This window comes from Phaenicophaeus curvirostris, chromosome 14, assembly GCF_032191515.1.
Source record: "Phaenicophaeus curvirostris isolate KB17595 chromosome 14, BPBGC_Pcur_1.0, whole genome shotgun sequence".
Lineage (NCBI taxonomy): Eukaryota > Metazoa > Chordata > Aves > Cuculiformes > Cuculidae > Phaenicophaeus > Phaenicophaeus curvirostris.
Genome location: NC_091405.1, coordinates 8411174 through 8438988, shown reverse-complemented (window position 1 = coordinate 8438988; position 27815 = coordinate 8411174). Strand labels below are relative to the sequence as shown.

The window sequence follows — 27815 nt, the reverse complement described above, 5'->3', positions numbered from 1 at the left end:
TAAGTTCACAAAACTTTCCTTTTTATTATTTGAAACTGGAAAAGGCTCCTTGGGTAACAATGATCAGGTGTAAAAGTAACACACGCATTTTGCTCAGCATTCTGATACCTGGGATGAAGTAGGCCAAGCGTTGCACAGTCATATCTGGCTTTTATACAGCCCACTCCTCTCAAACCCACACACAAAAGGACAGGTAAAACCCCATCCCTTAAAAAGGGGAGCAGACTGGGCAGGCAAGGTGTTAAACCTACAGTTACCACGTTCCACATGGATGTTTGTGGCACGAAACCAAGGTGTTTGATGTCAAATGGCATTTTAGAAAGAGAAATGCACCTTTTCCCTCTGCACTACCCTTTGTAAGAAGCAGGGATCTGGTGTTTCACCTTCATTTTCATTAAATACGTTTTACAGACTTACACTCAAAGCCTACAGGAGATGCCCAGCTTAATCCATTGGTGTCATGTTAAAGTGGTGAGTGCAAAACACACACAGAAACAGGGTACACCTGCTTAGGGGAAACAGGAGTATTAACTAATAAAAAAAAAAAGTGCAAATCGCTTTAATTAAGCTAATGAACACAGTCAATCTGAGTGCTGTTCTCCTCAAAAATTAAAAAGACTGCAATCCAAACAAAACCCAGAATCATACATTTTCATTTAGCACACGAAAGAAGTCAGTGGCACTCACAGTTTGGTAACTTATCTTCCACTCCACCACATGATCACACATCTCAAATATTTCACTGTCCAACTGGTATGTTCTGCTGTCCGTCTGGCCCACAGCACGAAGGCCAGCACACAATCCTTTGGCAGCTGAATGCAACAGAAGATTATTGGCCACGTGAGCAACCAGCTACAAGACAGAGTTAATATATTATAATTTCCTAAACTAGCAAATTGAGATTATACAAACCCATTTCCACACAACACCCATCACTCCCACTAGTTTTAAATTATTAAAAAGCAATAGAAAGTCATCCTTGTTTAAAAGTAAACATTGAGCCAGCTGCGTTTTGTTTTTCCCTCGTAGCTTACACCTCCAAGCAAGCTTGCACGTGAATTTGCTCTATCCCCAGTACAAGTTCCCTATCTGCTGCTGTCCCATTCCCAAATAGCCATAGCAGTACCACACGGTTCACTCCAGAAGGAAGCTGACAGCCAAAGTTCAAGTAATTCCATCCCTTTTCCTCCTCCTCAATAATAAAAAAAAAAGCCTGACAAGTCCATGTGGACTGCGGCGAGTCTCCTACAACTACAACGCCTGATCACAGCGCATTTATAGCTATGAAATCAGGCCCAACACAAACAAACAGGCTGGATGAGGATCTTGGGTGCTTCTGTTTTCCAGCTGGCCAATCCCATGTGTTTTGACAACACAGAAAGCGTGATCTAGGAGCACAATGCAGCCTGCGCACATAAGCCAGTCAGTTGCTCATTGCTTCTGAGCTAGAATTCAGCCCTAGGTCTTGCTGCGGCTGCTGGGGCAACAATGAAGTGCAACCTAATTGCAACTGCTTTGTTCATTCCAAAATGCTTCTGCCAAGAGAGTATTCTTACCCCTGACAAGTTGTTTTCCATCTTTCCCAGCACTCTCCACCCCATCTGGGATCAAGAAATAAAGCCAATTGTCCCTAAGATTTTCTACAGAGCCAACCGGATGCCAGCACCAGAAATTTATTGCCATCTGCAAGGTACCACCACACATTATCCCTGCCAAAAGCTCACAGAAATATCCCAACGAACTGGACAAGCAGGGTTCAGGAAAGAAGCAGGGTATGCACTGAGACTGAGGGGGTGCTACAGCAAGAATGCTGCATGGTTAGCACTGCTTCCCACAGGTACCACCAGGGAAGGCAGGACCAAGGCTGTGGTCGCATCCCCCTCAGCCACAGGCTAAATCTGGCTGCACTCTCCTTGTTCATTCCCCTCTCCCAAAGCTTTCAGAGCTGCAATTTATAACTCCTCATCGTGTTGTACAGCTTTTCTCTGAGAGCACTGATGTAGCTGAGCACAAAGCTACCGACAAAGGCAAAGGAGCACCCAGAGCATTTAAGCCAGTCTCTCCAAATTCACCACCTTAACAGTGTTCTGCTCCCTAAGCCAAATCAGAGGGAATTTTCTCCTGAAATACCACAAAAGCCAGCCAGGCTTTGAGGAGCAGAAGGTGAGAAGAGGAGGAGCATTAATACAAAATTCGCTATTTTCATTGCTTTGCTCTAGACGGAATAAAGTCATGGCGTAGCAGCAGTTCTGCCTTTAATCAGGACTAATGCTTTCTGATATTTTGAGGCCAATGAGGTAAACTATAAATAAAAAGATGTTTCTACAGGGGCAAAGACGAGCCGTGACAAGTTCCCGCTTGGCATCCAACCTCTGCAAAGCCCTTCTCTCCAGCCAGCCAAGCAGGCCTTTTCTTCAGAAGGGAGACCCTTAACACTGCCACTGAAAAGGCTCAGAAGGGACAAGCTATAAGCACAGGAATGACCCCAGACAGAAGAGCAGACGCACAACCTGTGCCAGTGGCCAACCAACAGGTCCTTGCCCAAGAGACAAAGCAGACCTGCACTCAGCGCTGAGCAGAACGCTCCTGCCATCTGCTCCCCAGAAGACTCCTGATGCCCAGAGCAATTTAAGCTGCATGGAACAACTGCCACAAGCATTTTGTCACATAGCAGCAGAACACAACTACAGCACCTTTACACGCTCAGCCAACCCGGCACAGCAGGTTACAGGAAGGCAACTGGCTACAGAGTCAGTGTTTGTACTCGTGAGACACTGACTCGGGTCTTGGGCCAAGTGCTTGTACTGCATCCAATACAGACTGGATTTTCAATCTTACTTTAAAGACAAAAGGCAAAAACCATGAAGTCAGTTACGTAAAACTTCAGGATTTTTATGTTCTCAGGTGTGTGGGGACACTGAACAAAGAGAAATCACGAGGAGAACTAGTGATCCATTTGCAGCTTAAGCAGAGCTGGTTTTAAGGATAAGCAATAGAAAGAGCTGCCCAAGGGGACCTCTCTCATCTCTTTAGGCTGTCAGAAAGAATACAAAGCAGCCAACATATTGGCTGCACCAGCCTGACAGCAAGCTCCAAGATAACCCAGCCACTGAGATGCCAAACAGACTCCTCCTAACATTTTCAGGTATCTCAAAAATCCGCCTCAAGTTGGAAACCTGTCTGCAAGATGAAGCACATGCTCTCACATGCAGCTCAGCAGCCACAGCAAAGACCAAGGTGCCCAATTTTAGCTTCAGCTCACCTCTTTGCCCACATCAAGACTCAGAGAACTGCCACCTTTCCTCTCTCCCAGCCCTGCGTGATGGGGTGAGATCCAAGTCAAGCTTCCCTCTGCTGATGCTGTCAGGAACACCCCTAACAGGCTGGTCAGAGCCAACTTACTTTTTATAGCTTATTCACTACAGTTGTAACAGCACTTCAGATCCTCACCTCTAACACTGAGGCAGGTTCTCCACTACTGACAAAGCAGTAAGAAACAAAGTGCCACAAATCACCTTCAAATTCCCAGTGGTTTTTAAATCTTCCTCTTAAGAAACAGGAATTAATCCTGCGAGTGATGTGACCTTCTGCTCGAAGTCTCTGCTGGAGACTCAGTTCTCACGCAGCTTGAGGGAACCCTCAAGAGCCAAAAATGGCAAAAAGCCCTTCTGAGAATGAGAATAAAAGCTGCTCACGGCCAGGGCAACTCGGCAGTGAACGAAACTTTGCCATAGAAGGGGCCTGAACCCTCCCACAACCCATGTACAAACACACCTACAACCCAAAACCTGCAGATGCAAAAGCAGAGTTTTGTTAGACACTAAGCCAGCTGGTACTGGGAAGAGAAGAAACATGGAGTTTATCATCACAGCCAAAGGGCAGCTGCAACAGAGGATTGCTCGTAACCCAGAGCTTCCTTACAAATAGCTCTTCTATCCACACAAAGACCCCTATCATCTCCTCCTATGCAGGATTAACAACACACGCTGATGCAAATGCTGGTTTATAGAACAATACACTCTGTAGATTAGCACGGGCTAGGATTTTCCTGTGCAGGATAGTCTATGGGGAATCTGCTTCCTCTCCTGCAGCCTACACTTCTCAGTAGAGCTCAGATCTGCCACACAGAATGCAGGTATTAAAGTCCAGATTTCTGTGCAAGCAGCAGTCATCTGGGACAAAACAACAGCGAGTTACAAGGGAACAAAAGGGCCCTGTGAATGGAGCCCGGGCACATCCACTTGTCAGCACTAACCACAAAAGGGGCCAGAACAAACCACAGCAACGTTCGAACCTCTCACTGCTCCTTCAGACTGTGTAGAGCAACCTGACACAAGAATGACACATAACTGGGGTCACATCAGTACCAGCAACATAGGGCACTTTCTGCTACCCATCGACAGAAGTCAGCAGGCTGCATTTGAGCTTATTTCAGTCTATTTTTCTCCTCCCCTTACATTTTCAGGCTGTTTAAAAGAACTGAGGTAAACCTTTCAGGTACAAAATAAGTTCTGAACACACCAACTTCTATAGTTCACACTCATTTCCAGTTCTATATCCAGCTCCTATAAGAAAGAAGAATCATCTTCCCTACGTTCATGGGAACATCCAGACCTGGAGCTCCAGGGACAGCACATCCACCAAGCTGCAGAAGCCAGGGCAACGCTACACACGTTGTCACTTACAGTTGGGAGTCCTCCCCTTGCTGCCAAGCTGAGGGAACTTCTCAAAAGGAAAACACCCACTCCAATTACAAAGCCAAGAGTGCAGTTATTATACCAGCCTCTCTTGATGCTGCTGTACCCAGAGAAAGGTTTCTGGAGAGGAGGACGTGCTTTGTCACTGCTGCCATTATTTATCATTAAGCAGCCAACCAGTCTGCAGTGGCGGACTGGAGAAGTTTTTAGGAGGGTAAAGCAAGTCTCCCAGATTAGCCTAGAACACAGCAAAGGGTGTCCCTTCCATGAAGAAGAGCTCCACCTTGCACTGGATCAGGGTGCTCAAAGCCTCATCCAAGCTGGTCTTGAACATCTCCAAGGATGGTCAGAGCAGAGGCCTTGTGCACATCCAGTAAATTAGATGTTCTTCTGATTCAGCTCTGACCTTGGGTCATTTTTGTTTCCAAAACATTCCTCTTGCAATACGAAAGGTGTATTTCCTCCTCTGCAGGATCCCTTCAGCTATACAAAGCTATGTTACAGACTGGGTAACAAGGACTGCTAGGGAGCAGTGTGGGGTAGCAGGGAGGAAAAGGCTGTCATGGATATTTTAACCAGGATGTGTACATTTGGGGTAAAAAGGCTTTATTAAAAGTGCATGCTTTTATTCAGAGGTACCAAGAGCGAGGAATGCCCATCCCAGCCCTGGCTGGGGAGTGCAGCAGCCTTTGCAACCCCTAGCCTTGTCCATCACTAATCACCCGTCAAGTAGCCAGTGACTGAATGTTCTTCAGCATTTCATCAAAAGCCTCACGGGAAGGCGCTTCGGCGTTCTGGAAGGAGACCTTGATCCGGCAGTAGAGACTGAAGGACTTCAGCTCCAGCCAGATGAATCCAAAGCGATCATCATCGAAGAGAACAAAAACACCTGGTGTTCGCTCAGGGCTGGTGAAGCCGTGACCAGCAATAAGCCCTGTCCCATAAAAACTGCAAGGAGAGACGAAGAGCAAAGAAGATGTGAGCTATATTTAAACAACATTAAATTAAAAAAGTAAACCCAAACACAAAACTACAATCAAATCGCTGTCCAACACGCTGCCAGGTGCTACAGAACAGGGAGTTTCACATTCATTCAGTTCTTATCACACAGCACAAAACACTGTTGATACTATTTTAAGAACAGAAACTACCCAGTGCTATTTGGAGGTTGCTGCTTTTAGCTACTCTACTCAGCACCTGCACCCGAAGGCTGAATTTTTCTGTAGTTCAGCCCAGTAATCCAGCTGAGATTTACTTCTGCAATTTATGGACCAACCCAGGTCCAGACAATCCTCACAGAAAAAGAAAGGCAGGTTGAGAGGGTGACCAGAGCAGCAAACCTTGCAACAAAACCCAAGGGAAGGGAGAAAGGAAAATCTAAAAAAAGGAAAAATCTAACTGGAGCTGGGGAGGAGTAAAGGTCAGCCTAACCTCCAAACAAGCAGCAGGTGGAGCAGGGTTTTATTCAAACACAACTCAGTTGTGACAGCAGGCGCCTTCTGGGATTAAACCAGCTATTGGTAGGTTTTTCCATGAGCACAGATGTTTGGCTGAAGGTCACCTGCCTAAGCCTCAGCTTTTGGGCTCTGTTGCCACACTTCATTAAGCGTGTCGCATCACTGACTCCAGGTCCCATTCAACAAGGCTCTCTGCAAACTTGCACCTACTGCTTAGGGTGCTCAGCACCTTCCAGAATTGGCCCCAAGCCACCAGAGGCCAGGGAAGGAGCAAATGTGTTTCCAGGAGCCAAGGAACACAAATGACACACAGAAACAGGAAGCAACATGAACAGATCTCCAAATACACCAGCTGGGCAGCTCTGGGATACAAAACACACACAAGAAAGGGTGGGGCAGAATGTGGGAGCAGTGCTTTAGAATTAACAGGCTAAAATCTAGCAAGGAAGCAAGATGGCATATTGACAGCATGGTAAGAAAGAGAGGGAGCAAACAAGAGAATAGGAGGTAGGGCAGCAGAAAACCTGAGCACAAGGGGCTGAGAGATCTACGTGCAGGTAAAGGGCAAGGAAATGTAGAACACGCTTCAAAGACCCTCTCTTCTATTTCAAAAAGTGACTGGCACAAGTAGGCTACAGAACCACTCATCCCCGTTACCAAATTCGGCAGGTCCGGGGATAGTCTTCATTCCTCGATATGACTCCCATGGGCAGCACGAAGGGATGGGAAGCTGGTGCCTTGTCCTGGGTTGCCCCCTCTGACCCAGCTGTAGTCTCTTCCCCCTCAGCACCTTCTCCTCCCTCGGGCTTTGCAGCTGGCTGAGAGGCAGCCTGCTGGGAGCGGTCATCTTCCTCCTGCTTGTGTTCCTTCTCCTCCTCCTCCCGACGTATCTGCTCCTGGACCTCCAGGACAATGCGAGAGAGCTCACTGAAATCGCGAAGGTTCTCAATGTCGGGTAGCTGCAGAGGATGTGCCAGGTCAATCTCCACGGTCTGCTGCCCAGCTGGGATGTTGGGATCTCCCTAGAGACAGGAAACAACAGCATGGCTGCAAAGGCAGAGTACTAAAGAGTTCAGACCCATATCCTCCCCACAACCAGCATCTGACTTCTTCTGCATAGTTCACCCTATTCCACAATCACCAAGTTGGCAACAAACCACTCTCTTCAGATCTTGTTCATTGTTCCCTGAGCTGCCTACATCCCCTCTGCTTTCGCCCTCCCAGAAACAGAATTTTAAATCAAAAGCCATGAGCCAGGCTGTACTTGCAAGGGTGAAAGAAAGTCGAAGCCGCAACTGCATTTTGTCAGAATCCCTGCCTGCAGAGGGGAAGAAGCTCACTAGCCTCGATTCAGTGAGAAGCTGCCAACATTTTGTACCTGCTCCTCAGACACATATGAGCAATTCCCAGTGAACTTCTACAAGCTGCTCAGAAAGCAGCTGGAAAGGAGAGAAAAGGAAAGGGGAGGTAGGCAGATTCATGAGAAACTTTGCAGGGCAAATTCTAGCAACTCTGCAGGTGTTAAGATCCACCTGATGCCACAAGTCTCCATGAGGAACAAGGTCTGAAGTAGCGCAACTGACGACTCCCAGATAGAGATTTCTTCTGTGGACCCACAGCATCAAGAATAGAATGCTTTAATAAGCATCTGAGAGAAAAGAAAGATGACTCACAGTGATTTTAGTCCCTTTTGCTTTCTTTCCATGAAAGCTTAACATCACAATCTCCAGCCCGTGGCTCCCATATGTTCCCTTGAAGAGTCCTGGCTTTATAAGGTCGTCAGGGCTGCTAGGAGGGAGGTAGATGCGTCGGTATGTCAAGCAGTTGCTGTGCAAAAACACCCAAAAGGTTAGAGAGGTTAAGAAAGAATCCTTGATATGAGGAACATGTTTGCAGTCTGCTCCTCTGGGCAGCTTTGTGGTGTCATCAACAGAAAGGCGGGATCTGTGTTTTCAGCAAAAACAAGTGTAACAGACTTTACTTCAGATCTGTGACTTCTTCCCTTCACTCCTTTCTACCAGCCCTCGCTAGCACACCAGGAGGCTCCTGCAGCGAGGTCACAGCAAAACTCTCTGCTCTTTGGGATTTCTGGAGAACCTAAAAGCAAAGCACATTTAAACATGTGCTACAGTGAGGTGGATGCTATTAGAAGTCTGGAGTGATGGTTGAAAGAAATTCAAGTTCTCAGGGACTGTGTGATTTCTGCCTAGCGCACTACAGAGCGTAGTGCTTACTGATATAGAGAATGAGCAAACAGCTCCTGGGGCTCCCAGGTATTTGCCCTGTCTTCAAATTAAAAATACAGGTAAATGACTCAAAACCAGCTTACAGTGCATAGTTATTGTAAAGAACCTGGGACCTTATTTTCACTGCTGTCATTACATCACATTGCTGTACAACTAGAAAGCACTGTGCTTCACCGTATCTTTCATAGATCCTGCAGAGAAAGAACATTCCTCTGGCTGTTAAAGCCCCTCGAAGCACCCCATCTTCAGAACAAATGATCCCATGTGCTCTTGAAGTTGCAAGAGCCTCAGCACCTAGAAAGAGCTGGTGCCCTTACTCATATTGGCTGGTGTAGATGAACTTCATCAAGATGAGCTCTTGCATGTGTTCATGGAAGATGTCTTCCAGAGTCCGACCCCACTCTTCCCTCAGCCACGTCCGGAATTCCTGCAGCACAAGAAGAGAAAAGGAGAAAGGTAAAAGCACTTCATTTGTGACAGTGACATACCCATGACTTCACCTCATCAGCACAATCCACAGAGCGGGCACATGCTCTGCTGAAGACAGAGGATTGTGGCTGGATTTGGGAACAAGCACATGTTGCTACAGAATTGGCTTGGAAAAATGCTTAACAAGCTGTGATAATGGTAACTGCCCTAGACCTGCCAGATGCCACACAACAAACATGGCTCCCCTTCAAAGAAATTGCAGGCAGAACCAATGCGCCTGCTCAGAATAGAAAGCATCACCCGTTCCTGCAAAGGAGCTGATGTACTGCTTCTTTACATTCTGACTTACCCTGTAGGAACTCATCTGTGTGCCCATAAACTGACTCCTGTGCCCTATCCTGGAGTCTTAACATAAAAGGGGAAGCTTTTGAAAGGCACTGAAGATTTAGGAGGTTTAATCCTGCTGATTTAATACTGACGCACCTAAATCCAAAGGGTGCTTTGAAAACATCTCTTCTACACCAGCTCTGACAAGTTAATATCCTACCATGAGTTAGCCTGATAACAGCTTACACTGAGATTGCAGCCTACCAAGTGATATTCCAAACCTGCTTTCTTTATCTTCTAAGCCAGATCCTCCAATTACCATAATGCCACGCACATTTAACGCAGTGCTTTGAAAGTATTAAAGCATTTCTCATCTGCTACAGAACCAGAAAATACTTAACTAAACCTTTCACCCAGCTGTTTCCCATTAGCAGACAGACATTTTAAAGCATTTGTTAGAAGCAACTGAAGTATCAGATCCATCACATTTAACTAGCTGGCAGCAAAACACCACTACCTGGAACAGGTATTAGCCAAAGGTTTTCATCCTGACGTTTATACCTGCACCTGAAAACATGTAGTTTGAGTTGTGAATCTGCCTTGCTGGGTATAGCTGACACAGACAAGGGATAACCACCAAGGGAAACTTTTAATCCCTTGACCAAGGTGACAAGCAGTAGAAAGGCGTCTCACTGACAAGAAGGAACTCAAAAACAGCTGGTACTCAATATCAGGCCTGTGTCTGAAAGACCTTAATTCTACAGACAGCAATACCAGAGAGATCAGTGTCTGGCAGTAGCTGCACGGCGTTCAGTGGACGTTGCTGTCTTTCTCTGGACAGTCCTGCTATCCAACAGGAATGCTGTCGCAGCATAGGATGAAAAGGGGTATGGGGACTCAAACAGCACCTTGCCAAAGAGAATTGCCTAAAGCAGCTTTTCGCTTGTCAGGATGAACATTAACAGCCTTCTCCAGCACCCTGCTACGCACTGAGGTCTCACCCAGACATTCTACAAGTGTAACACTGAATTGATTTCATACCCTTAAAGCACACCCTGCAAGGATAGAAGAGCTTCCCCAAGATCCTGCAAAAAGCTTTGATTCAAGTCACAGATCAATTCTACTCACTTAAAGATCACAGTAAATCAGCCAGAGGCTACCAGCCTCTGCTTTCATGTATGTTCAGATATACAGAAATTAGAAGACTAAGAGCTCAGGTAAGGCAGCAATGCTTTATCTTCAGAAAGAGGACAAACAACCTTAACGCACGCTCTTGGCAAAGCAGTCTTACCTCTTGCCTTCCCCCTGACATCCGATGGTGATCTGTCTGGTTGCATTTCGTGGAGAACTCATCCTTCTTTACAATCTGTAGATACCACGGAGGAGAATTTAACAGGTTACAAACCCGTTTAGAGATGCTTAAGATGATGTAACTAACGCTCTATAGAGTAAATGCTTTACTCAACTAGCATTGCTGAATTTGCTACAAAAGAGAAATCATTGATACCGAGTGCATCAGCTACAGAATAGAAGAACAAAAGCAATAAACCACCAACGCATTCTAATGAAAGATACTAGTTTTAAGTTGCTCCTCTCTTTGAGCTTCCTTTTTCAAAGAAAAGGAAACAACCTCCCAGGAAGCTTTTCAAAGCATCCAATGTACTGAATGGATCCTACGCCACCACCTCAAGGTTTCATCTTAGAGATGTAAAACTGACCAGGTCTGTGTGCCTGCTCGGACGAGCTGCACAAACCCATTTCATGCACCCTTTCCACCAGTCTGTAGACATACTGGTGTTCCCACTCCCTCACCCTGTTCCAGCCCGACAGAAGGCAGTGTAACAGCCTTGCTGTACTACTGCCAGTGAACAAATTCAGAGCAGGGAACAGCCCACACAACTTGTCAGACACATACTGAGTGTAAAGCTGGCATCCACACATACAACAGGGTGCTGAAAGCCACATCCCTTAAATAAAATTCTCATGCAGTTTTTTGATGAATCTGTTTCCAGAACCAATGTGCACGCACGCACACATCGCACCTAGGACAGATAGAGTTTAGCCTGGAGAAGAGGAGGCTGAGGGGAGACCTCATTGCTCTCTACAACTACCTGAAAGGAGGTTGTGGAGAGGAGGGTTCTGGCCTCTTCTCCCAAGTGACAGGGGACAGGACGAGAGGGAATGACCTCAAGCTCTGCCAAGGGAGGTTCAGGCTGGACATTAGGAAAAAATTTTTCATGGAAAGTGTCATTGGGCACTGGAACAGCTGCCCAGGGAGGAGGTCAAGTCACCTTCCCTGGAGGTGTTTAAGGAACGGGTGGACAAGGCGCTGAAGGGCATGGTTTAGTGATTGATGGGAATGTTTAGACTCGATGATCCGATGGGTCTTTTCCAACCTGGTGATTCTATGATTCTATGAAATAGCTAGAGGAGCTCACCTGGATGTGGCCGTTATGGGGTCCCTTATGACCATACATACACTCCACTGTTGCACATTTCCTCTCCATAAGATGAATCCTGAAAAGAGGTTTGAATCTCATTGGATCATCAACATGAGGGTCATGAGGTGGCAAGTACATCCAGCCGATGATGAACAAACCATCTACCTGCAGAGGGATGGGAGACAAAGCACACAAGATCAGCCTTGCATGCTTTCTATTGAGTCTGCAGCAAACAACTCCAGGTTCTATTCTGCAACAGAGCAGGAGCTGCAGAGCAGCTTGCTGCATTTCCAAACTGCTTTCCAGCAATTAAACCAGGCCATATGCACTCACAGCACACCCTTGGTGAAGAATGAGAGGGTTTCTTTATGAGGTTTTCTGCACCACTGGAAAATGATCAGGCCTTTATTACTGCAAACGACTTTGTGACGGATGCTTGGTGCACAGGATCCAGAGGGAGAGACTGCACTAAGGAGACCACACAGCTAGTCAAAGTCTAATTGGTTTGAGAGCTCATGCTGGCAGATACTCAAATAGAGGAACTGTGCTTTTTATGATTATCCGCGCCTTTTGGACAAGAAATTATTTGGCTCTATTACTCATAGATAGTACAGGAAGCAACTACCTCCTCTGCTGAGAGGCACAAGTGCCAGCTCTCTTCCTGCACACCTAACAGAATCCTTCCCCTCAAGCCCTGCACTTCCAGAGAAAGGATATTTTCTAAACAAAGAGATCCGAGACAAAAGCAGAGCAGCACCGAAGAGGCACACTCGTTCGTAGATCACAATATCATTTAAGTATTGGTGCACTTGGATGCACTCTTAAACCAGTTAATGGAAAAGAATCTTGCAAAACCCAGAGGCACCGTGATTTGTTATGCTTCAGCCTGTCAGCTATTGAACTTTGCTGGAAACAAGAAGGGCTTCAGGCAAACTTCTGGCCCCGCTCTCACCAATACAGAGTCAAACGTTGTTCATTAACTGCTCTCCCTAGCAGCACAAGGGCTGCCAGACTCTACAGGTCTTGCACCAGTCATGAACCCATCTGACTACATCTGATACAACTGGCGAAACGTACAGCAAACCACAGGAAGGGGGGGTACAGGAATACAAGTGCAAAACCCTTTGCAAAACGTTCAGCTGCAGGCAAAGGTAACACAGTAAGCAATGGGTCAATGCTGTACTCAATGCACAAGGAAGGGAATCCTGTGCCAGCCACTGGAATAGCAGTGCTAAACTCTAAATCAAGCTTTTCCCTGAAGCATCACTCATGTTTTCTGGGTGCTCCTATGGCTCTCTGGAGAAAGGGGGTGATGATGAAAAGGTCCAAGGAGCAACCTCTGAGTCCCAATAATTTGCTTGAGGGTTGAACGTTCAGACTTCTCAATAGCACAGAGATGGCAACCATGTCTAGAAAGTGGTAAACAAAACTCATCGGTCCTCGACACCCCAGTCCCCAGAATGAGGAACTCACCACCACGTTCAGCAGTCCCCCATAGGGCCCAATGTCCGGCTGCCACAATCCCAGGATGTGTCGGTATCGGTGCAGCACTAGGGAACAGTGAGAGACTGAAGTGAGCACATCAAGCTAAGGAAATGGGATTTTGGGATAAGAAAGAAAAAGGAAGACTGCTACCAGACTGCACACAACACTGACCCACACCACCCACAGCTGCCTTTACTAAGGAAAGGAAAACTGGTTACACCCACCACAGCCAAGCAGTTCCGAACCGAGGCCTGCCACAAGCTCGCACAGATTTATGTTGCTCTCTGCAGCCCTGCTCCTGGCTCGGTGCAGTTTCCAGCACTTCACAGAACCAGGTACATTACCAGGAGTTCTCAGAAAATGTTTGCAACATGGTCCCGTTAATGCAAATCACGTGATATACTCAGAGCGAAAACCAAAAGTATCTGCCATCTCCCATTACCAAAAATGTAACTGATGCCTCAGACTGCAAAGCAACAGAAAATAAGGAAGGGTACAAAAGCAGTAAGGAACAAAGAAATTTGAATATTTTGAAAGAACTTCCCCACCCTGTGTAGATAAACTTCTCTCCAGAGTTAAGCATCCTTAAAAACAGCCACCGAGCGAGCACGGGCAAAGCGCACAGACCATGCCAGCTCAGAGGATCTGGTGATGTTACTAAGTCAGTAACGGACTTAAAAATTACAAGCAGCTACATTTCAGCAGTGCCCGACAAGCTGCTTCCAAGTCCTTCTTACAGCAGGTGAGGCTTCCCCATTGCTCATCTCAGATCCAGGTGCACTTTCAATCCCACCAAAATTTAAGGACAAGCAGGAACATTTCCAGCAAGTAGGAGAAATGCCTATTACAGAAGGATCTTAACAAACCTTCTCTCTTGAGGAAAATGCTACTTGCCTCCAGCCCTTACAAGCTCAGCCATTAATTCTGCCCATAAAAATTCCTGACATGACCGGTTACCTTCACGTGAAGGCATCACACACAATCTGGCATCTCGGGTGGGAAGAAAAGGATGGAGATTATTTTTAAAACTGCAGGAAGGCACTACAGGCTGCAGAACTGGCCTGAATAATGGGGTTTGCTCTGCTTCAAGTTATAGCAATAATTTTGTTTCAGTACGGCTGTTACAACAACTTTGTTTCATTGACTACTTAAGATATAGCAGTGATATTATTATGCCAAAGCAGAGAACTTCCACAGAGTTTTAGGTCAGCAAGGAGGGGTGTCCAGACCTGCTGCCAACTGGCCTGGAGGAGCCTTTCTCCTGCACAGTAAACAATCTAAGATTGATGGCCTGGTTTCACCCAGTGAACAACGTGCAGCACAAACAGCACTAAGGAAAGCAAGCAAACCACATTCCCAGTCTCCTTGTCTCAGTACAGTAATTATATATTAATAAATGGTATGTAAATCAGCCACTCCGCCCACCATAATCTTATTTCTAAACTGGCATGGGGCTGATAAAACCCATTTTTTTAGGCTGGGTTTTTTTTTTATTTTTAGGGCAGAAAACTTGATGCTAAGCTATCCAAAGTGATGAGGATGTTCCTCCTCCTCCCCATCTCCTCTCTGAAGTACTCCGAGAGCCATAGCTACAATAGATGGACATTTCAACAGCGGGGAATGCATCTGCTTGATAAGGCAAGTCCTTCCACTCCAAGACACCCACCTAATGAGGGCAGCTCACGTGCTCACTTTGAGCAAATAGGCAGCTCCAGCTGCAGCTTGGTTGGTTCACCAGGAGCCTCAGCAGTTCGGGAAGCATGGCTGAGCCACAGGTATAGCCCACTTCATCTGCCCTGACCACCCCAAAACCAGGGGCTGCAAAGCAGGGAAGAGGCCAAAACCCCCCCAATTCATCTCCAGAAGAATCTTGCCCACTGGAAGTGCAGCTTCTGTGCTTAATTTGCACCTTTACTGTGCGCAGTAATTTTTAAAACCCCAGCTGTTTGGTACCACAGAAATCTCCAGAGAGCCTGATGGGAAACAGGCTGCAAAGAGAGCAGTGCTTCAGCCAGCCTCACGCTCCCTGCACACCAACGCCCACAGCAAGGATCTGACAGTGATTTCCCTCCCAGCTCCTCACAAGAAAACAGCACTTGGATCTTTCTCCAAGGTTCTCCTTTGCTATGCACACTGCGTATTTTTTCCAAACCTGAAGAAGCCTCTTTCCTGAATGGATTTCTGAGCCCACATCCCACCAAACAGAGCCAAAATACATCCACTGTGTGCTTCAGTACAACCCCCACTCAGCCTGAGTGCTACCCACATTGCCACAAGCAGCCGTGTACACTCTTCAGATGGAAGAGCAGCTTCAATCCAGCTGGGGATGGGCAAAGAAAAGCAGCAAGTGCCTGACCTCGCACCAGCAAAAGGGGCTGCCTGGGAAAGGTCTAATGCCTGTGCTCTTAGTCAGAGTTGAACACAGGACAAGGAAGTGACACGGAGCAAACGCACAGCGATTCAAGCAAGCATCGCAGCACTGGCACATCACAGACACCATAGGTATGAACAGAAAAGTTACAATGGCAGAATAGGATAGTAAAACAGGAAGGGAGCAGATGCTTTCAGACGTTACTGTTTTAACTAAATCTGACTTTATTACCTGCGTCCAGCTTGGGCAGCATAGGAAGAGCAATGCAAACAGCTAACAAGATGGGAGTTTTCAGTGAAACCTGCACCTTTCAAAGCAGAAGGAGCTCACTTTGAGTGGAAAAGACCTGAACCACTGCAACTCTCAGGATGCAGCAAGCAAAAATGATTGGGAACAATGTAAGCGGTTACTGCCCTGCAGCTGGTGATAACTGACCTGCTAGTGGAATGAGCTAAGTGTCAGCCAGGCTAGTGTAAAGCCTTGGAGACAGTGATCTGGGCTGACCTGGCTAACGCTGCTTGAATAGGAATTAGGGAGCGCTCACGTGGTAAATCCTGGCAACACGGTCTTAATACACAGGAAGGGGAAAAGGGGGAAATGGGCAATGGCATCTTAAACCACACAGGCTGCTCCTCAAGTAATACAACACCCCCTAGAGAAAATGAGCACGAGACATCCTAAGTTTGATGCTGCAGCTACAGAATTGACAACTAAGGGAACAGCACAACAGGGCATTTCAGAGCCACTACAAATGGCACATTTGGAGCAAACACCCAGACAGCAATCTACAAAGGAATTCCTGCAGGACATGCCTCCCCCTCCCATCCAGCTCCAGAACAAGGCTGGTGTTGATAGGCAAGACTGCAAAAGCTAAAACTTTCTAGTGATTCCTGCTGTACCGCTGCTGCTTGTCTGTCATGACTCACATGAAAGACAACACCTTCCCCAAAGGGCCCATGCTCCACTGCTTGCAACAGCAGAGGTAAGTCTGCAGCATCCACTCCACTCATTAGCATGTGTGAAAAACTACATTCCCAAGCACCAGTGAGTTAGTAACCTGGGTCTGAAAAACTGTGCAGACTCAAAGGAGCACTAGAGGCCAGTCAACACCCCCTCCCACTACCGAGCAGTACCGGCTTCCTTAACTGACAAACTAATCAGCATTTCTCCCAAGTCCTGTGGAACAGTGAGCTTTAAACTCCAGTGTTTTACTATTTTTCCCTCAACACAACATCAGGAGGGAAAGAGCAGTTTACCTAAAAAAGCTTCTTGACTGAGGAAGGCAAATCACAATCTCTGAAGCACCAGCAGAATGATTCCTAAAGAGGAAGGTAGTGCTTAAAAGGATGCACAGTGCAGGGAGGGAATTAGTAGGGGAAGCCTCAGAATTTTTCATTGGCAAGGGCTGTGGAGCTAAATGCAGCTCATCTGGATCAAGACAAAGCTTTCTGCCAGTCCAGAGCTTATTAAAACTTGCTTTTGGGAGCATTCACCAGTACATGTGAGTACTTCTTCCTACGACAGGAGTAATCCATGAAGAGTAGAGCGAGTGCTCCCCTACTGTGAACAGAGACTCTTTCTGCACCCAGTTGGGACAATTGTCTAACTCAAAGCACTTCAAAAGGAGACACGCTCTTACTGCCTACCCTACTCATATTGTCACCCTAAAGGTTCAAAATACTCCACTAACGCTCAACAGAAAGAACCAACTAACCAGCACCTTGCACACTGTTCCGAGGTCCACCCCAAAATAATTTGCTTAAAGCAACGTCACACTCCATGCAGCATCTTGTGTGTGCTTAGTGCAGGAAGCATCAACCAGCAGGAGGTACGTACGGCAGGTGTAAACATCTCTGTACTCCATGTGCTCGTAGTCGGGAAGGATTTTCATAAAACGCCCCGACTTCACTCGTGGGTTTATACCTGAACAGACACAGCAGGGTAAGTACCAGCAAACTCTGCTCAACTGCAACCACACGTAACAGTACGATGATGCTGGACCCATCATGCAGGAAAGTCAAGCCCTCTTTTGACTTTACTGCCAGTTGTGGTGCACCATTTGTTTCCATCAGCCCCAGACTCGGGTGTGCTTGGTTAAGAGGATTACTCACACACTTGGCACGTTCACAATTCCCACAGACAATATTTACAAATGGCATCCAGTGAATTCAAAGAGGAATTGGGGTCCCCCTCAAGCTCTGCGGTGTACTGCAACAAGCACCACTGTTTCAAGAAGACCATTAAGGCCAAGAAACTACATTGATAGTTGCCCAGGCCTTGGGTTGGTTATGCTTTCTAGCACTTAGGCTCAGTTCCCCATTTCCCACACTATTTCTTACAGAAGCATATTCAGTGGACAGAAAAGTGCATGTGAGGCTGTCAGCAGCCCCAGATTAACTCTTCTGCAACTAAAGAGGTTTACAGGACAGGAACGTGACATGCCACCAGTTCCACCAAGAATCTGCAACAGGGTAAACCGCTGATTCCGAGGAGGACAGCTAAGATGGTGCATCTCTGAAAGCCAGAAACAGCTGCCAAGCATTCTGACTTGAGAGTAGCAGCTGCTAGTTAGGACTGCTAAATGGATACGGACACAGCCCTTATTCAGAAGTGCAAGGAAGTCCATCGTAGAGATGGTCTCACACGTCAAGTACAACTCTTTGCCAGTGGATGCTGTGGACGCAGAAACTACTTTGGTGCAAAGGAAGACCAGAAACCATGCGCAAGACAGATCTACTGAGGGCTATTAAATCAACAAACCATATTAGAGTCTGCAAATCCCCAAATCTGCAAACAGTCAGAAGCAGAAGAGTACTTAGCCCTCTTCTCAGTCTTTCCTGGGTGACTGCTCATAACCATGGCTGGGAGATGCAATACTGAGCAGGAGAAACCACTGTTCATAGCCAGTGAGGCCATTTTTACGTATAACTTGTGTACAAAAAGCACTAAATATAAATCTGAACTGTGGAACTATTGCAGCAGAAAAAGCCTGCAACTTATGAAGTGATGTTGTGCTCTTTATGGCTGGCAGTGCAGAATACAGATCCAATGCGGTAGATACAGTAGGGCTGTTACCACACCAGTGTCATACAGAGATGCTGGATTAAACGGCATGTAAGGGAGGCCTGAAGTGCTGATGAGACCTCTGTGGACATCTAAGGGCTGGCTCAGCATCACTCAGCCCTCCCACACAGGAAAGTTAGGCAGTTCCAGCCCTAGCACACAAATTGGCAAAGAGGGACACAAGGTGATGAAGTAATTTGCCAGTGAATGCTCAAGCAAGTCTGTTAAAGATTAAAACCTTTCTACCTGTTTTTCTTTCCAGCATTAAGATCAGTGCTTGAGGCCATCACCCCTTCAAGGCTCAGCAAATACAGTACATGTAGAAGCTGTGCCAGAGTTTGGGTCTTCAAGGCCCACAGAGACCTTTTGTGACTTTAATTCGGGACAATTACAGCTTTTGCTTCATAAAGCAAGGCCTTCTTTGAACAGCCAGAAACCATAATTCAAACACTGCGGGCTAAATCTTGTTTTTTCATCCTAAGGACCACAGGTAACTGCCTTACAAAATTTGTGGTGGGGGACTGAGACAACACGGCCCAGTGGTGCTGGTGCAGAAGCTCCTGGGGGCTTTGCAAGGTGCTCTGAGCAACCAGCTCAACTTCTGACTGCAAAGCGCAAGATTTGGTGACAGAGGAGACCACCTCACCATGGACCTAGGCCTCCATCCAGTCCTTAGCTTACCTTGGTTTCTCTCCTCTGGCGATGCTTCTTGCCCCTTCCCCACTCTAAGACACCAGATGTGCACATTGGGCCTGAAGAGTCAGGGTCCTATTCCCACGGATGTTTCTAAACCCATCAACACCTCGGCTGAGGCCCAGCCCTGCCACGGTCTCCTTCAGGAGTGGCCCAAAGGAACACTCATCCCTTTACCTACAGCACTCTCCCTGTGTCAGCGGTTAGTGGTGTCCCTTCACTGAGATCAGCTACGTAAGGGCTATGAAAAAATACCAGTTAATTCCTTAGCAGGATCTGAAAATGGCAGAACAGGAAAGGATGAAAATCCCTCCACACATTTTATTATAAAGTTAAATTACATGCTCATTTCCCACCAAAGGACTGGGGAGCACAGACATCCCAAATCTTGGCATCTGCTTAGTATTAAATAAAGCTCCAGACACATTAACTTCACAAATGAAACCCCTGCCATTAGCAAGTCAGTCTGAATATCTTACACCATCGAAGTTTCATAAATATTTAACATGTATACGCTTTTAAAATTGGTACTAAGCAAGGACACACAACACTATCAACTTTACCACTTACGTTTGGCATAAACATCTCGACAGGACACTCCCGTGATCTCCAATTTCCGCAGGTTTTCACAGACACCGTATTCTGCAATGACACAGACAAAAGCATCAGCTCTGGCACAAAGGTGTTTTGCTATCCATGATCTTGATATCTACTGCTTGAGCAAAAATGAGACCTTATTCGGTGTAGTCTTGCAAGCTGCCACATCATTCCAAGAATCTTACTGCTGCTTTGAAGAGAAAACTAGACGTGATTTCATTGCAGTTTGGGAATCCAACACATTTTACAAGCTATGCCAGCAACAAACACACTGTAAGGGACTCACAGCAAAGTTACAGATGCTTACATCTAGAGCAGAAAGTGTGTGAAATGTGGAAGACGTACTCATTCCAGCTGGGATTGTATGCCCATTTAGATCAAATCATGATTGTGTGTAGTAATTATCTACTCCCACTGAGATATCCAACAGGGAAAACTGCTTATTAGGATCCTAAAGAAAAGGTCACAGACTTTAAAAAGAATGAAATGAAGACATAAAACAGGCATCAGCATGTACAAATATGGTTACACTTGAAAGCAGATCAGATTGAGATGGTCTGTTGCACACTCAAACGCCTTTGACTGCTTACAGAACATCCTGAAAACAAAGCAATCCAGGGATCTTGAAGGCAGCTTTGAAGCAGAAAATGAGATTTTCTCATTCCATTTTCAGGAAGGCAATGCCAAACTTCTAAGAAACTTTAAAAAAATAAAACCAAGTGCTAACATCCCAGTGCAAGAAATCTTAAGAAGACCGGAGGGAGGAAATGAGAGGAGAAAGATCCCAAAAAATCATCAGCAACAAAAAACACCCTGCTGCAGTGACCCCAATAGATCTCATTACAGAAAACTATTCTCCTTGACATCAAAGCCATCTATTCCCCAGGCAGACATGAGCTTTCCTGAGCAATACCAAACACCTGCCAGATATTTGACACAAAAGTGTAGCTGTGAAGACCCTCACTGAATCATTAAAGATGAAACTTATCCTCAGCCAAGCTTCCTTGAATTAACAATCTACCGTGGCTGCCAAATAACACCACCTAATGCTGGTACCCTGCTGCAAACCGAGAATTCATTTTTTTCATATACAAGAAATGCAGAAGTATCCCTGAACAAATTCAGCCTCCTCTTGTCTATAAATACACCTGTGGTACATGTACACAACGATAAAGCATATGCAGAGTTTACTGTCAGCTCACCTACGGGGAATACACGTTTTGCATAACAGCGATTCGGGTAAGCAGCGAGTTCAATAAAGCTAAGAGTGGGCAAAAGGTACAACAAACACATTGCCCTTCATTAAAACACGCAGAGGTCAGTAGCAAAGTTCCTGCTGACTTCTGTAGCAGAAGCCCAGAGGAAGCTCTGACCACTACCAAACAGAAGGTAGGATGAGGAAGCACAATTAGGAAGAGAGCAGACACACGAGCCTGCAGGAAAGTACATCCAGCCCAGCACAAACAAGCTATTTAGTGCTGGGCTACAGCCAGCTGCCCCGACACAGCCATGCTGCAGAAGCATGAAACCAGAGCTCTGCTGGAGGCTGGAAATCCAGACCCACTCTGCAGGTCACCCCACGTCCACCCCTCCTACCAGAGTGATCAACACTTCCAACCGCTGGCCTGCATGTGTACACAAGTGCGTATGTGTTTGGGAATCACATCAAAGGGATGGAGGGAACAGTTTGTTTCCTCAGCTGATCAGAAAGTTAGGAGATCTTGCTATGATGACAGAAACAGTGTGGTCACAGCCTGCTGTTTGGAAACAGCCAACTCTTTCCACATAAACAAATACTCACTCAGCCACAGGATCAGTAAGATGCACGCGTTGCGCAGCAGGCATTGCAGCTAGATTAAATTCAGTGTCATTGAAGATATTTATACTGCATCAGAAAGGGAGGAGACATGCGGAGAATCCTGCCCAAATGGCATTTCTCCGTGTTGCTCTCTAACAGCAGTACAAGAACGGTGACGTTCTCCTTTCCTCCAGAAGGTGCTGATTTTTCGCAACGCGTTTCCTCTAGTAGATCTGTAAACCACTTTGAGTGCAGTCTCGGTGCAGTGCCACGACAGAGCCACTATCAGCTGGTATCTTGAAATAAAAGGGTGGAGTGGGAAACGATTTGATGTTAAAGCTCATGCAGTTTCGTGCAAGTGCTCTTGATAACCTGTAATGAAATGTTATGAAAGCCAAACCACTACTAAAGGTGCATTGCCTAAGTTTTGTAGTTCAAATCTTTCCTGGAAAGATTCAGTTCTCCCAAATAATAGCAAACTCCTTAAAAAGAAAGAAAAAATGTACAATTTTGATATTGCTACACGCTATTTGACATCAGATATCCAAGGCTTATAAGAAAGTATTATCAAGACAGACAATAAATTTATTTTAGTGTGCTTTAACACTCATCTCTTTTTACGATAACCGGTTTTGTTCAGCAAACAACTACAAAGAGTCAAAATCCCAGACTGACGGCCGGGTAAATGCATCACTTAAGCTCTTCTGACCCATGAGCTGTTAACACCATGAGAGCCGCTTCATGGGAAAAATCAGTCTCTTGTCTCATAGTGCCTACAAAAACTCCAAATATCATAAGCAAGAAAGCTGGTCATCTTTTTTTGATCCATAAGACAAGAGAGATATAAAATCAACAGCAAGTAGAGCTTCAAAATAGCTACAGAAAAATAAAACTTATAAGGTTTTCTTTACACAGAATAGAACAGAAAGCCTTTTCCAAGAAAGCTTTGGAAGGCTCAGGCTTCCTGGGAAATTCCACTTCAGTGCAATTAGGTCTATTTTAAGGAAACCTATCTCAGCGCGACAGCTCATCGAGTAAGGTATTTTAAGGAGTTAATAGTCACCAAAATTGACACATGAAATTTATACCGTTAGAAAATGGCTCCTTAATCCTGCTTCAAAAGCAAGGATGGAAATGGGTTTTAAAGTTCTTACTTAACTGGCTGGAAAGCCTGTATTACGACGTTTATAAGGAGCGCTTGAAAAACCTACCACACACACAGGGACACAGTGCTGTTTCCATGGCCACATGCACGGGAATTTAAAGGACTTGGAAAGACAGTTTCCATTTATCACCAACTGCACTAAGACTTTTGCAAGCGTGATTTACCCCCTGGCCTGCTCTCACAAGCCCTTCTAACCCTCACGTTCCTTCTCCTCTGTACCAGACACCATGTCACACACCTCCCTCCCTGCAGCTCACACAGTGTGAAAACCAAAACAGGCAAGACTCTTTAAATTCAGGTAGGAAAGAGTGCTTGTACTTGTATCAAAGAGCAAGTCACTGCTTCCTCTTCCTCCACATGGCAATGCCAGGACATCAGGGGACACTGGGATGTCTGCTAGAGCCCCACGCCCTTGCCATGGCCAAGTTTCCACTGTGCCCTGACTAACCAAATCCTCAGTTATTGCTGGATAAACGTATGCTTACCAGGCTGTGCGCAGTGCAGAAAGCACAGAAACAAACTGGATTATTTCAGAGACCACAAAAATGGGAGATTCCCAGGCTAGCATCTCCAAAATACCCAGTGGGAACATTTGGCACCAGCCGCTTGTTTCCAAAGGTTGAACTATCGGATTAAAATGCACCGAATACTTTCACCAACATTTCTCCCAGAGGAAAGCTTGTAGTTACCACTAAGACATTTTGCAGCCACAAACTAGAAACCATGCAAAAGCTATGATCCTCAACAAATGAAAGCATTCGTGGAAGCCCTAAAGCAAAAGAGGAGTCACTGCAGATCTACAGCTCACAAACGGATCTATGACCCTCTGAAGGAATGCCACGGGCAGTGAGCACCTGTCATTAGCTGCAAGAAACACAAACCATTGCCAAGTTGTAGTCTAAAAGCCAAAAAACAGTCAGAGATGGAGAAAAGCCCATGATGGTTCACCAAGCAAACACACTATACAATTCTTTAACATCATATAAAGGGAGATGCGAGCCTTGTGACTTACTAAAACAACCTTCCCATTTACAGCACTACAAGAAATTGTTCCTGTTGTGGGAGCAGCTGTACGTCAACCCCTGCATGGATTCTCTAGAGTCCTGTAAAAGCTGGACTCCATGCAACAGTCCCCTCATTGAGTATATAAACCAGTTTTCCCACTCTCCTCCACAGGTACCTCCTTCTGTAAAACCTGCTGAAGGTTAGCTTTTTAACACCTTGGATGACATTTTTCAGCAGGCCTGAAAGCTGCTGGAGTTTGTCTTTACAACCAGAAGCCTTTTTGTCCAAGCTGTAGATCTGGTTATTCTAAATTACTGGTCTGCTTCCAGGTGTTTTGCTGCACTTGTTTTGTTTTACTAAAATGGGCTACCAGGTGTTAATCAACGCAGGTCAGGGCACCAGCCGGGGTGAAACATACTTTAATTCTGCTCTCACTGCAGAGAGCAGCAATTTCCTATTTATAGAAGACATGAAAGTGACTGCAATCCTCTTCTTGCCAATGAAGCCATTCAGAGACAGTGTTTACCCCAAACAGTTGCAATGATAAAAGGACAACAGCCCTAACAAACATGCCAGCTTTACACAACTACTTGTGGTTAATCCCAGTGCTGCCGTGGTTCATAACCACCAGCAAAGCTGCTCCACTTTCAGGACATGCCTCTCAATGCCCACACTAATCAGCGAGTTCTCAAGACTATTCCAAAATTGAATTAGCCCACAGCAGCACAAGGACAAGATACCAATGCTCAGTGGACTGAGTACTCCATCTACCCTGGGCAAGGGCTGGGCTTTTGCTTACATTCAGCGCTGCTCCTGTCCAAAACGAAGGTAGAAAATGGCTAAAACAGAGCACTGCAACAATCAGCTTCTCTCAGAGAAGAACCTTTCTCTTTAATTTTAGGATTGTCCCTTTATTCAGCCATTGTGCATGTCTGAAAACAAATAGTTTTGCCCATACAGCCAACACAACGTTGAAGTCTACTGGTTACTCCCTCAAAGAGCGCAGCTCTGGAACATCATCAGTAGGCTTCAGAGTGAATACGATATCAACACATGGAGCGTGCTAGGAGAGGCACCCACGTTCTTGCTCCGTTTCTAGGACATGCAGTTCACGAGACACGTTACTACGCCACGCTTAAACTCAGGCAAATACAAGCACACCCTTTAGAACCATCCTGAGCTGGAAATGGCTTGTTTTTAAAAAAGATTACAAAAAGCAATTACATTTTATGTTTCTCTATCGTACAGTCACCAGTGTATGGCTACAGAAGCACTGTACAGGATAGTCTAAATTTTATATCTGTATTTATACACTAATACCTGATGTCCATGTACGTGCTTGTGTACTTACACGCAGTCGCATGCTCACATTTGAGCGCTCTCAGTAGCCAGGCGTATGCAACACCATTGAAATATATGCAGAAAAATTAACTGCGATGTAGCTCCATATATAATGGTGACTGATTTTATGCAAATGTGTACAAACGCTCAAGGTTACAGTACTATGAACAGTTCAAGAGTCCAGATTAGGAGCCACTTGGAGAACCATAACTACTTAAAAGATTGTAGTCACTGTTTCTTACGTTTCTCAGCCAGGACCCTGGCCGTTATCTGTTCAGCACAGCTTGCACGCATTGGCTTTGGTACAAGATCTACCTCGCTCACACCAGCACTCCACCAGTACACGCTCTGACAGTGGTTAGAGCAGATACATTGGGGAAACACTAGAAACAGTGTGCAAAAAGTGAATTAAAATTTGGTTTTATGGACATCTGACCTTGTAGCTAGCTGAGGGCCTTGGGATAGGACTCTGGTCTTAATACTTTCCATTCCTCTCCGGTTTAGTTTTAGCCATACAGAGCTTTTGAACACTGCTTTATCTGCAAGAAAATCCAAGGAGCAGTCAAAAACTGAATAAGCACACTTACTTCCCCATCAGGCCTAAATTAGTGGTTCCTTTACAAGAAATTATTCTTTAAATTATGTATTTAAAACATCCACAAAGATCCTATGTCAGCAGAGAAGAATAAGAAAAGAACGAATCCCATTTTATTAGCATGTTTGCAGAAAACAATGCTAAGTTACTGGCGCGATGGGATCACCCCATGCTGAACTAAGAAATAAAAACGCTTTGGTACACATTTTCTAGGTACAGCCTTTGCACTGTCCAAGGGTTCTTGGATAGTGCTGATAAGGCATGAATTCACTCCTGCAAGGTTTAATGCTTCTGAACAGATCCCACTGCCTGGGGCAGGCAGCCGCTCTGATATACCCAAAGTCTTCATCCTGCTGCCTTCACTGGTATCAAAGACAGAAAGCAAACAACAACAACAACAAAATATACATGACTTCATGTGTTGGCAGGAGATGCACCTGGCAGGATCACACTATGAAGTCAGATGATGAACACGGCAAGACGGCTCTCGGAGGGTGGGACAGCCGCTGGATTAACAAACAGGGGACAGAGCCACGCTGATACGAGGAAAACGACAAGGAGTAAAGAGTAAGAATCACAGCTTAACAGAAAATGGCCACAGCAACACAGAACCGAGGTATTACTGAAAAAAATGCCTCCAAGCCTCCAAATGGATAACGCAGCACAGCATCCTTGCAAGAGACAAGAATCCTCAAGAAATGCATATGTGCAAGAACCCCTCCAAACCTGGCCGCGCGCCTGCGGGCTCCCCAAGGAGGGACAGGGACGACCTTACCCAGGCCTGCCCGCACCCCTCACACAGTCACTAACCTCCAGCGGGGTCCCCGCTCCTGCTCTACCTGCTGTGCTCCCAGGGCCCCCAGCTGCACACCCAAGGACTCCCTTCTTCCTCAGTGCAGCCCCATCCTGCAGGGACTCGCCATCCCCTGCCCTTGCTGCCTGAAATACTCCAGCCTCAGAATTCACCCAAGGACACCCTACGTGGAGGCATCATCTGCCAGGGCCAGTACCCTGGATGTACCCGGGATGTACCCTGCAGGCACCCCCATGGCCCCACAACCCGCACCCCCCGGGCCCCAGCTCCATCCTGCACCCCCAGACCCCACACATCACCTCCTTTCTGCCCTCCGCAAGGGCCCCCATCACCTCCCAGCTCCTCCTGCATCCCCCGAGACCCCCCTCCCTTTTCTGCATCCCCCGGGACCTTGACCCTGCATCCCCGGCCGTACCTCCTCTCTGCATCCCGCGGGACTCCCCTCCTCTCTCCGCATCCCCCAGGATCCCCCCCCTCCCATCTCCACATCCCCTGGGACTCTCCTCCCTTCTCCGCATCCCCAGGGACCCCCGTCCCTTCTCCACATCCCCCGGGACCCCCCTCCTCTCTCCGCATCCCCCGGGACTCCCCTCCCTTCTCCGCATCCCCAGGGACCCCCTTCCCTTCTCCGCATCCCCCGGGACCCCCCTCTTCTCTCTGCATCCCCCGAGACCCCCCTCCCTTCTCCGCATCCCCCGGGACCCCCTTCCCTTCTCCGCATCCCCCGGGACCCCCCCTCTTCTCTCTGCATCCCCTGGGACCCCCGTCCCCCTCCGCATCCCCCGGTCCCCCCCGGCTGGGGGCGGGCGGTACCTTCGCGGCAGCGCCGCCGCCAGATGGTGTCGGTGCGGAGGATGCGGCGGAAGGTGGTGCAGACGCGGGCCAGGCTGGGCAGGTCGGTGCCGGGCAGGGACCCGAAGATCTGCACCAGCAGCTCCGGCGGCAGCTCCAGCAGCGACAGCGGCGCCCGCCCGGCCTCGCCGGGGTGCGGCGCGGGCCGCCCGCCCTCGATGCGCTCCGCCACCTCCTCGTCTTCCGTGGCGGCGCCGCCGCCGCCGCCCGCCTCCTCCGGGTCGGTGTCGGTGTCGGGTTCGCTGTCGCCCGCGGCCCCGCGCCGCTGCTCCCGCGCCGCCCCCCGCCGGCGGCACCCGCGGGCCGGGCCCACGCCGCACAGCCGGGCGCACACCGCCATGGCCGCGGCCGCTCTGACCGGCGCGGCGGGGCGCGGCGACGAGGGCCCGCCCGCCGGGCACCGCGGCCAATCAGCGCCTCCCGCCCCGCGCCGCCCCGC

The 27815-nt window shown here is 47.2% G+C and overlaps 1 protein-coding gene across 3 annotated transcripts; it reads right to left on the bottom strand.

Annotated features, from left to right (window-relative positions):
• FBXO31 (F-box protein 31) lies at positions 1 to 27739 on the bottom strand. 3 transcript variants are annotated; one of them, XM_069868282.1, is made up of 10 exons: positions 27338 to 27739; positions 19780 to 19851; positions 17290 to 17376; positions 13071 to 13147; positions 11595 to 11762; positions 10448 to 10522; positions 8718 to 8827; positions 7828 to 7981; positions 6812 to 7176; positions 1 to 5645 (listed from the first exon to the last, which is right to left on the bottom strand). In XM_069868282.1, exons 1-10 carry the CDS (start codon positions 27714 to 27716, stop codon positions 5423 to 5425), a joined length of 1710 nt encoding a protein of 569 aa, XP_069724383.1. In that variant the 5' UTR covers positions 27717 to 27739; the 3' UTR covers positions 1 to 5422. The 3 variants fall into 3 exon arrangements, with proteins under 3 accessions (XP_069724383.1, XP_069724385.1, XP_069724384.1); XM_069868284.1 differs by lacking the exon at positions 27338 to 27739 and adding an exon at positions 21009 to 21259; XM_069868283.1 differs by lacking the exon at positions 17290 to 17376.
• Positions 27740 to 27815: the final 76 nt, after the last annotated feature.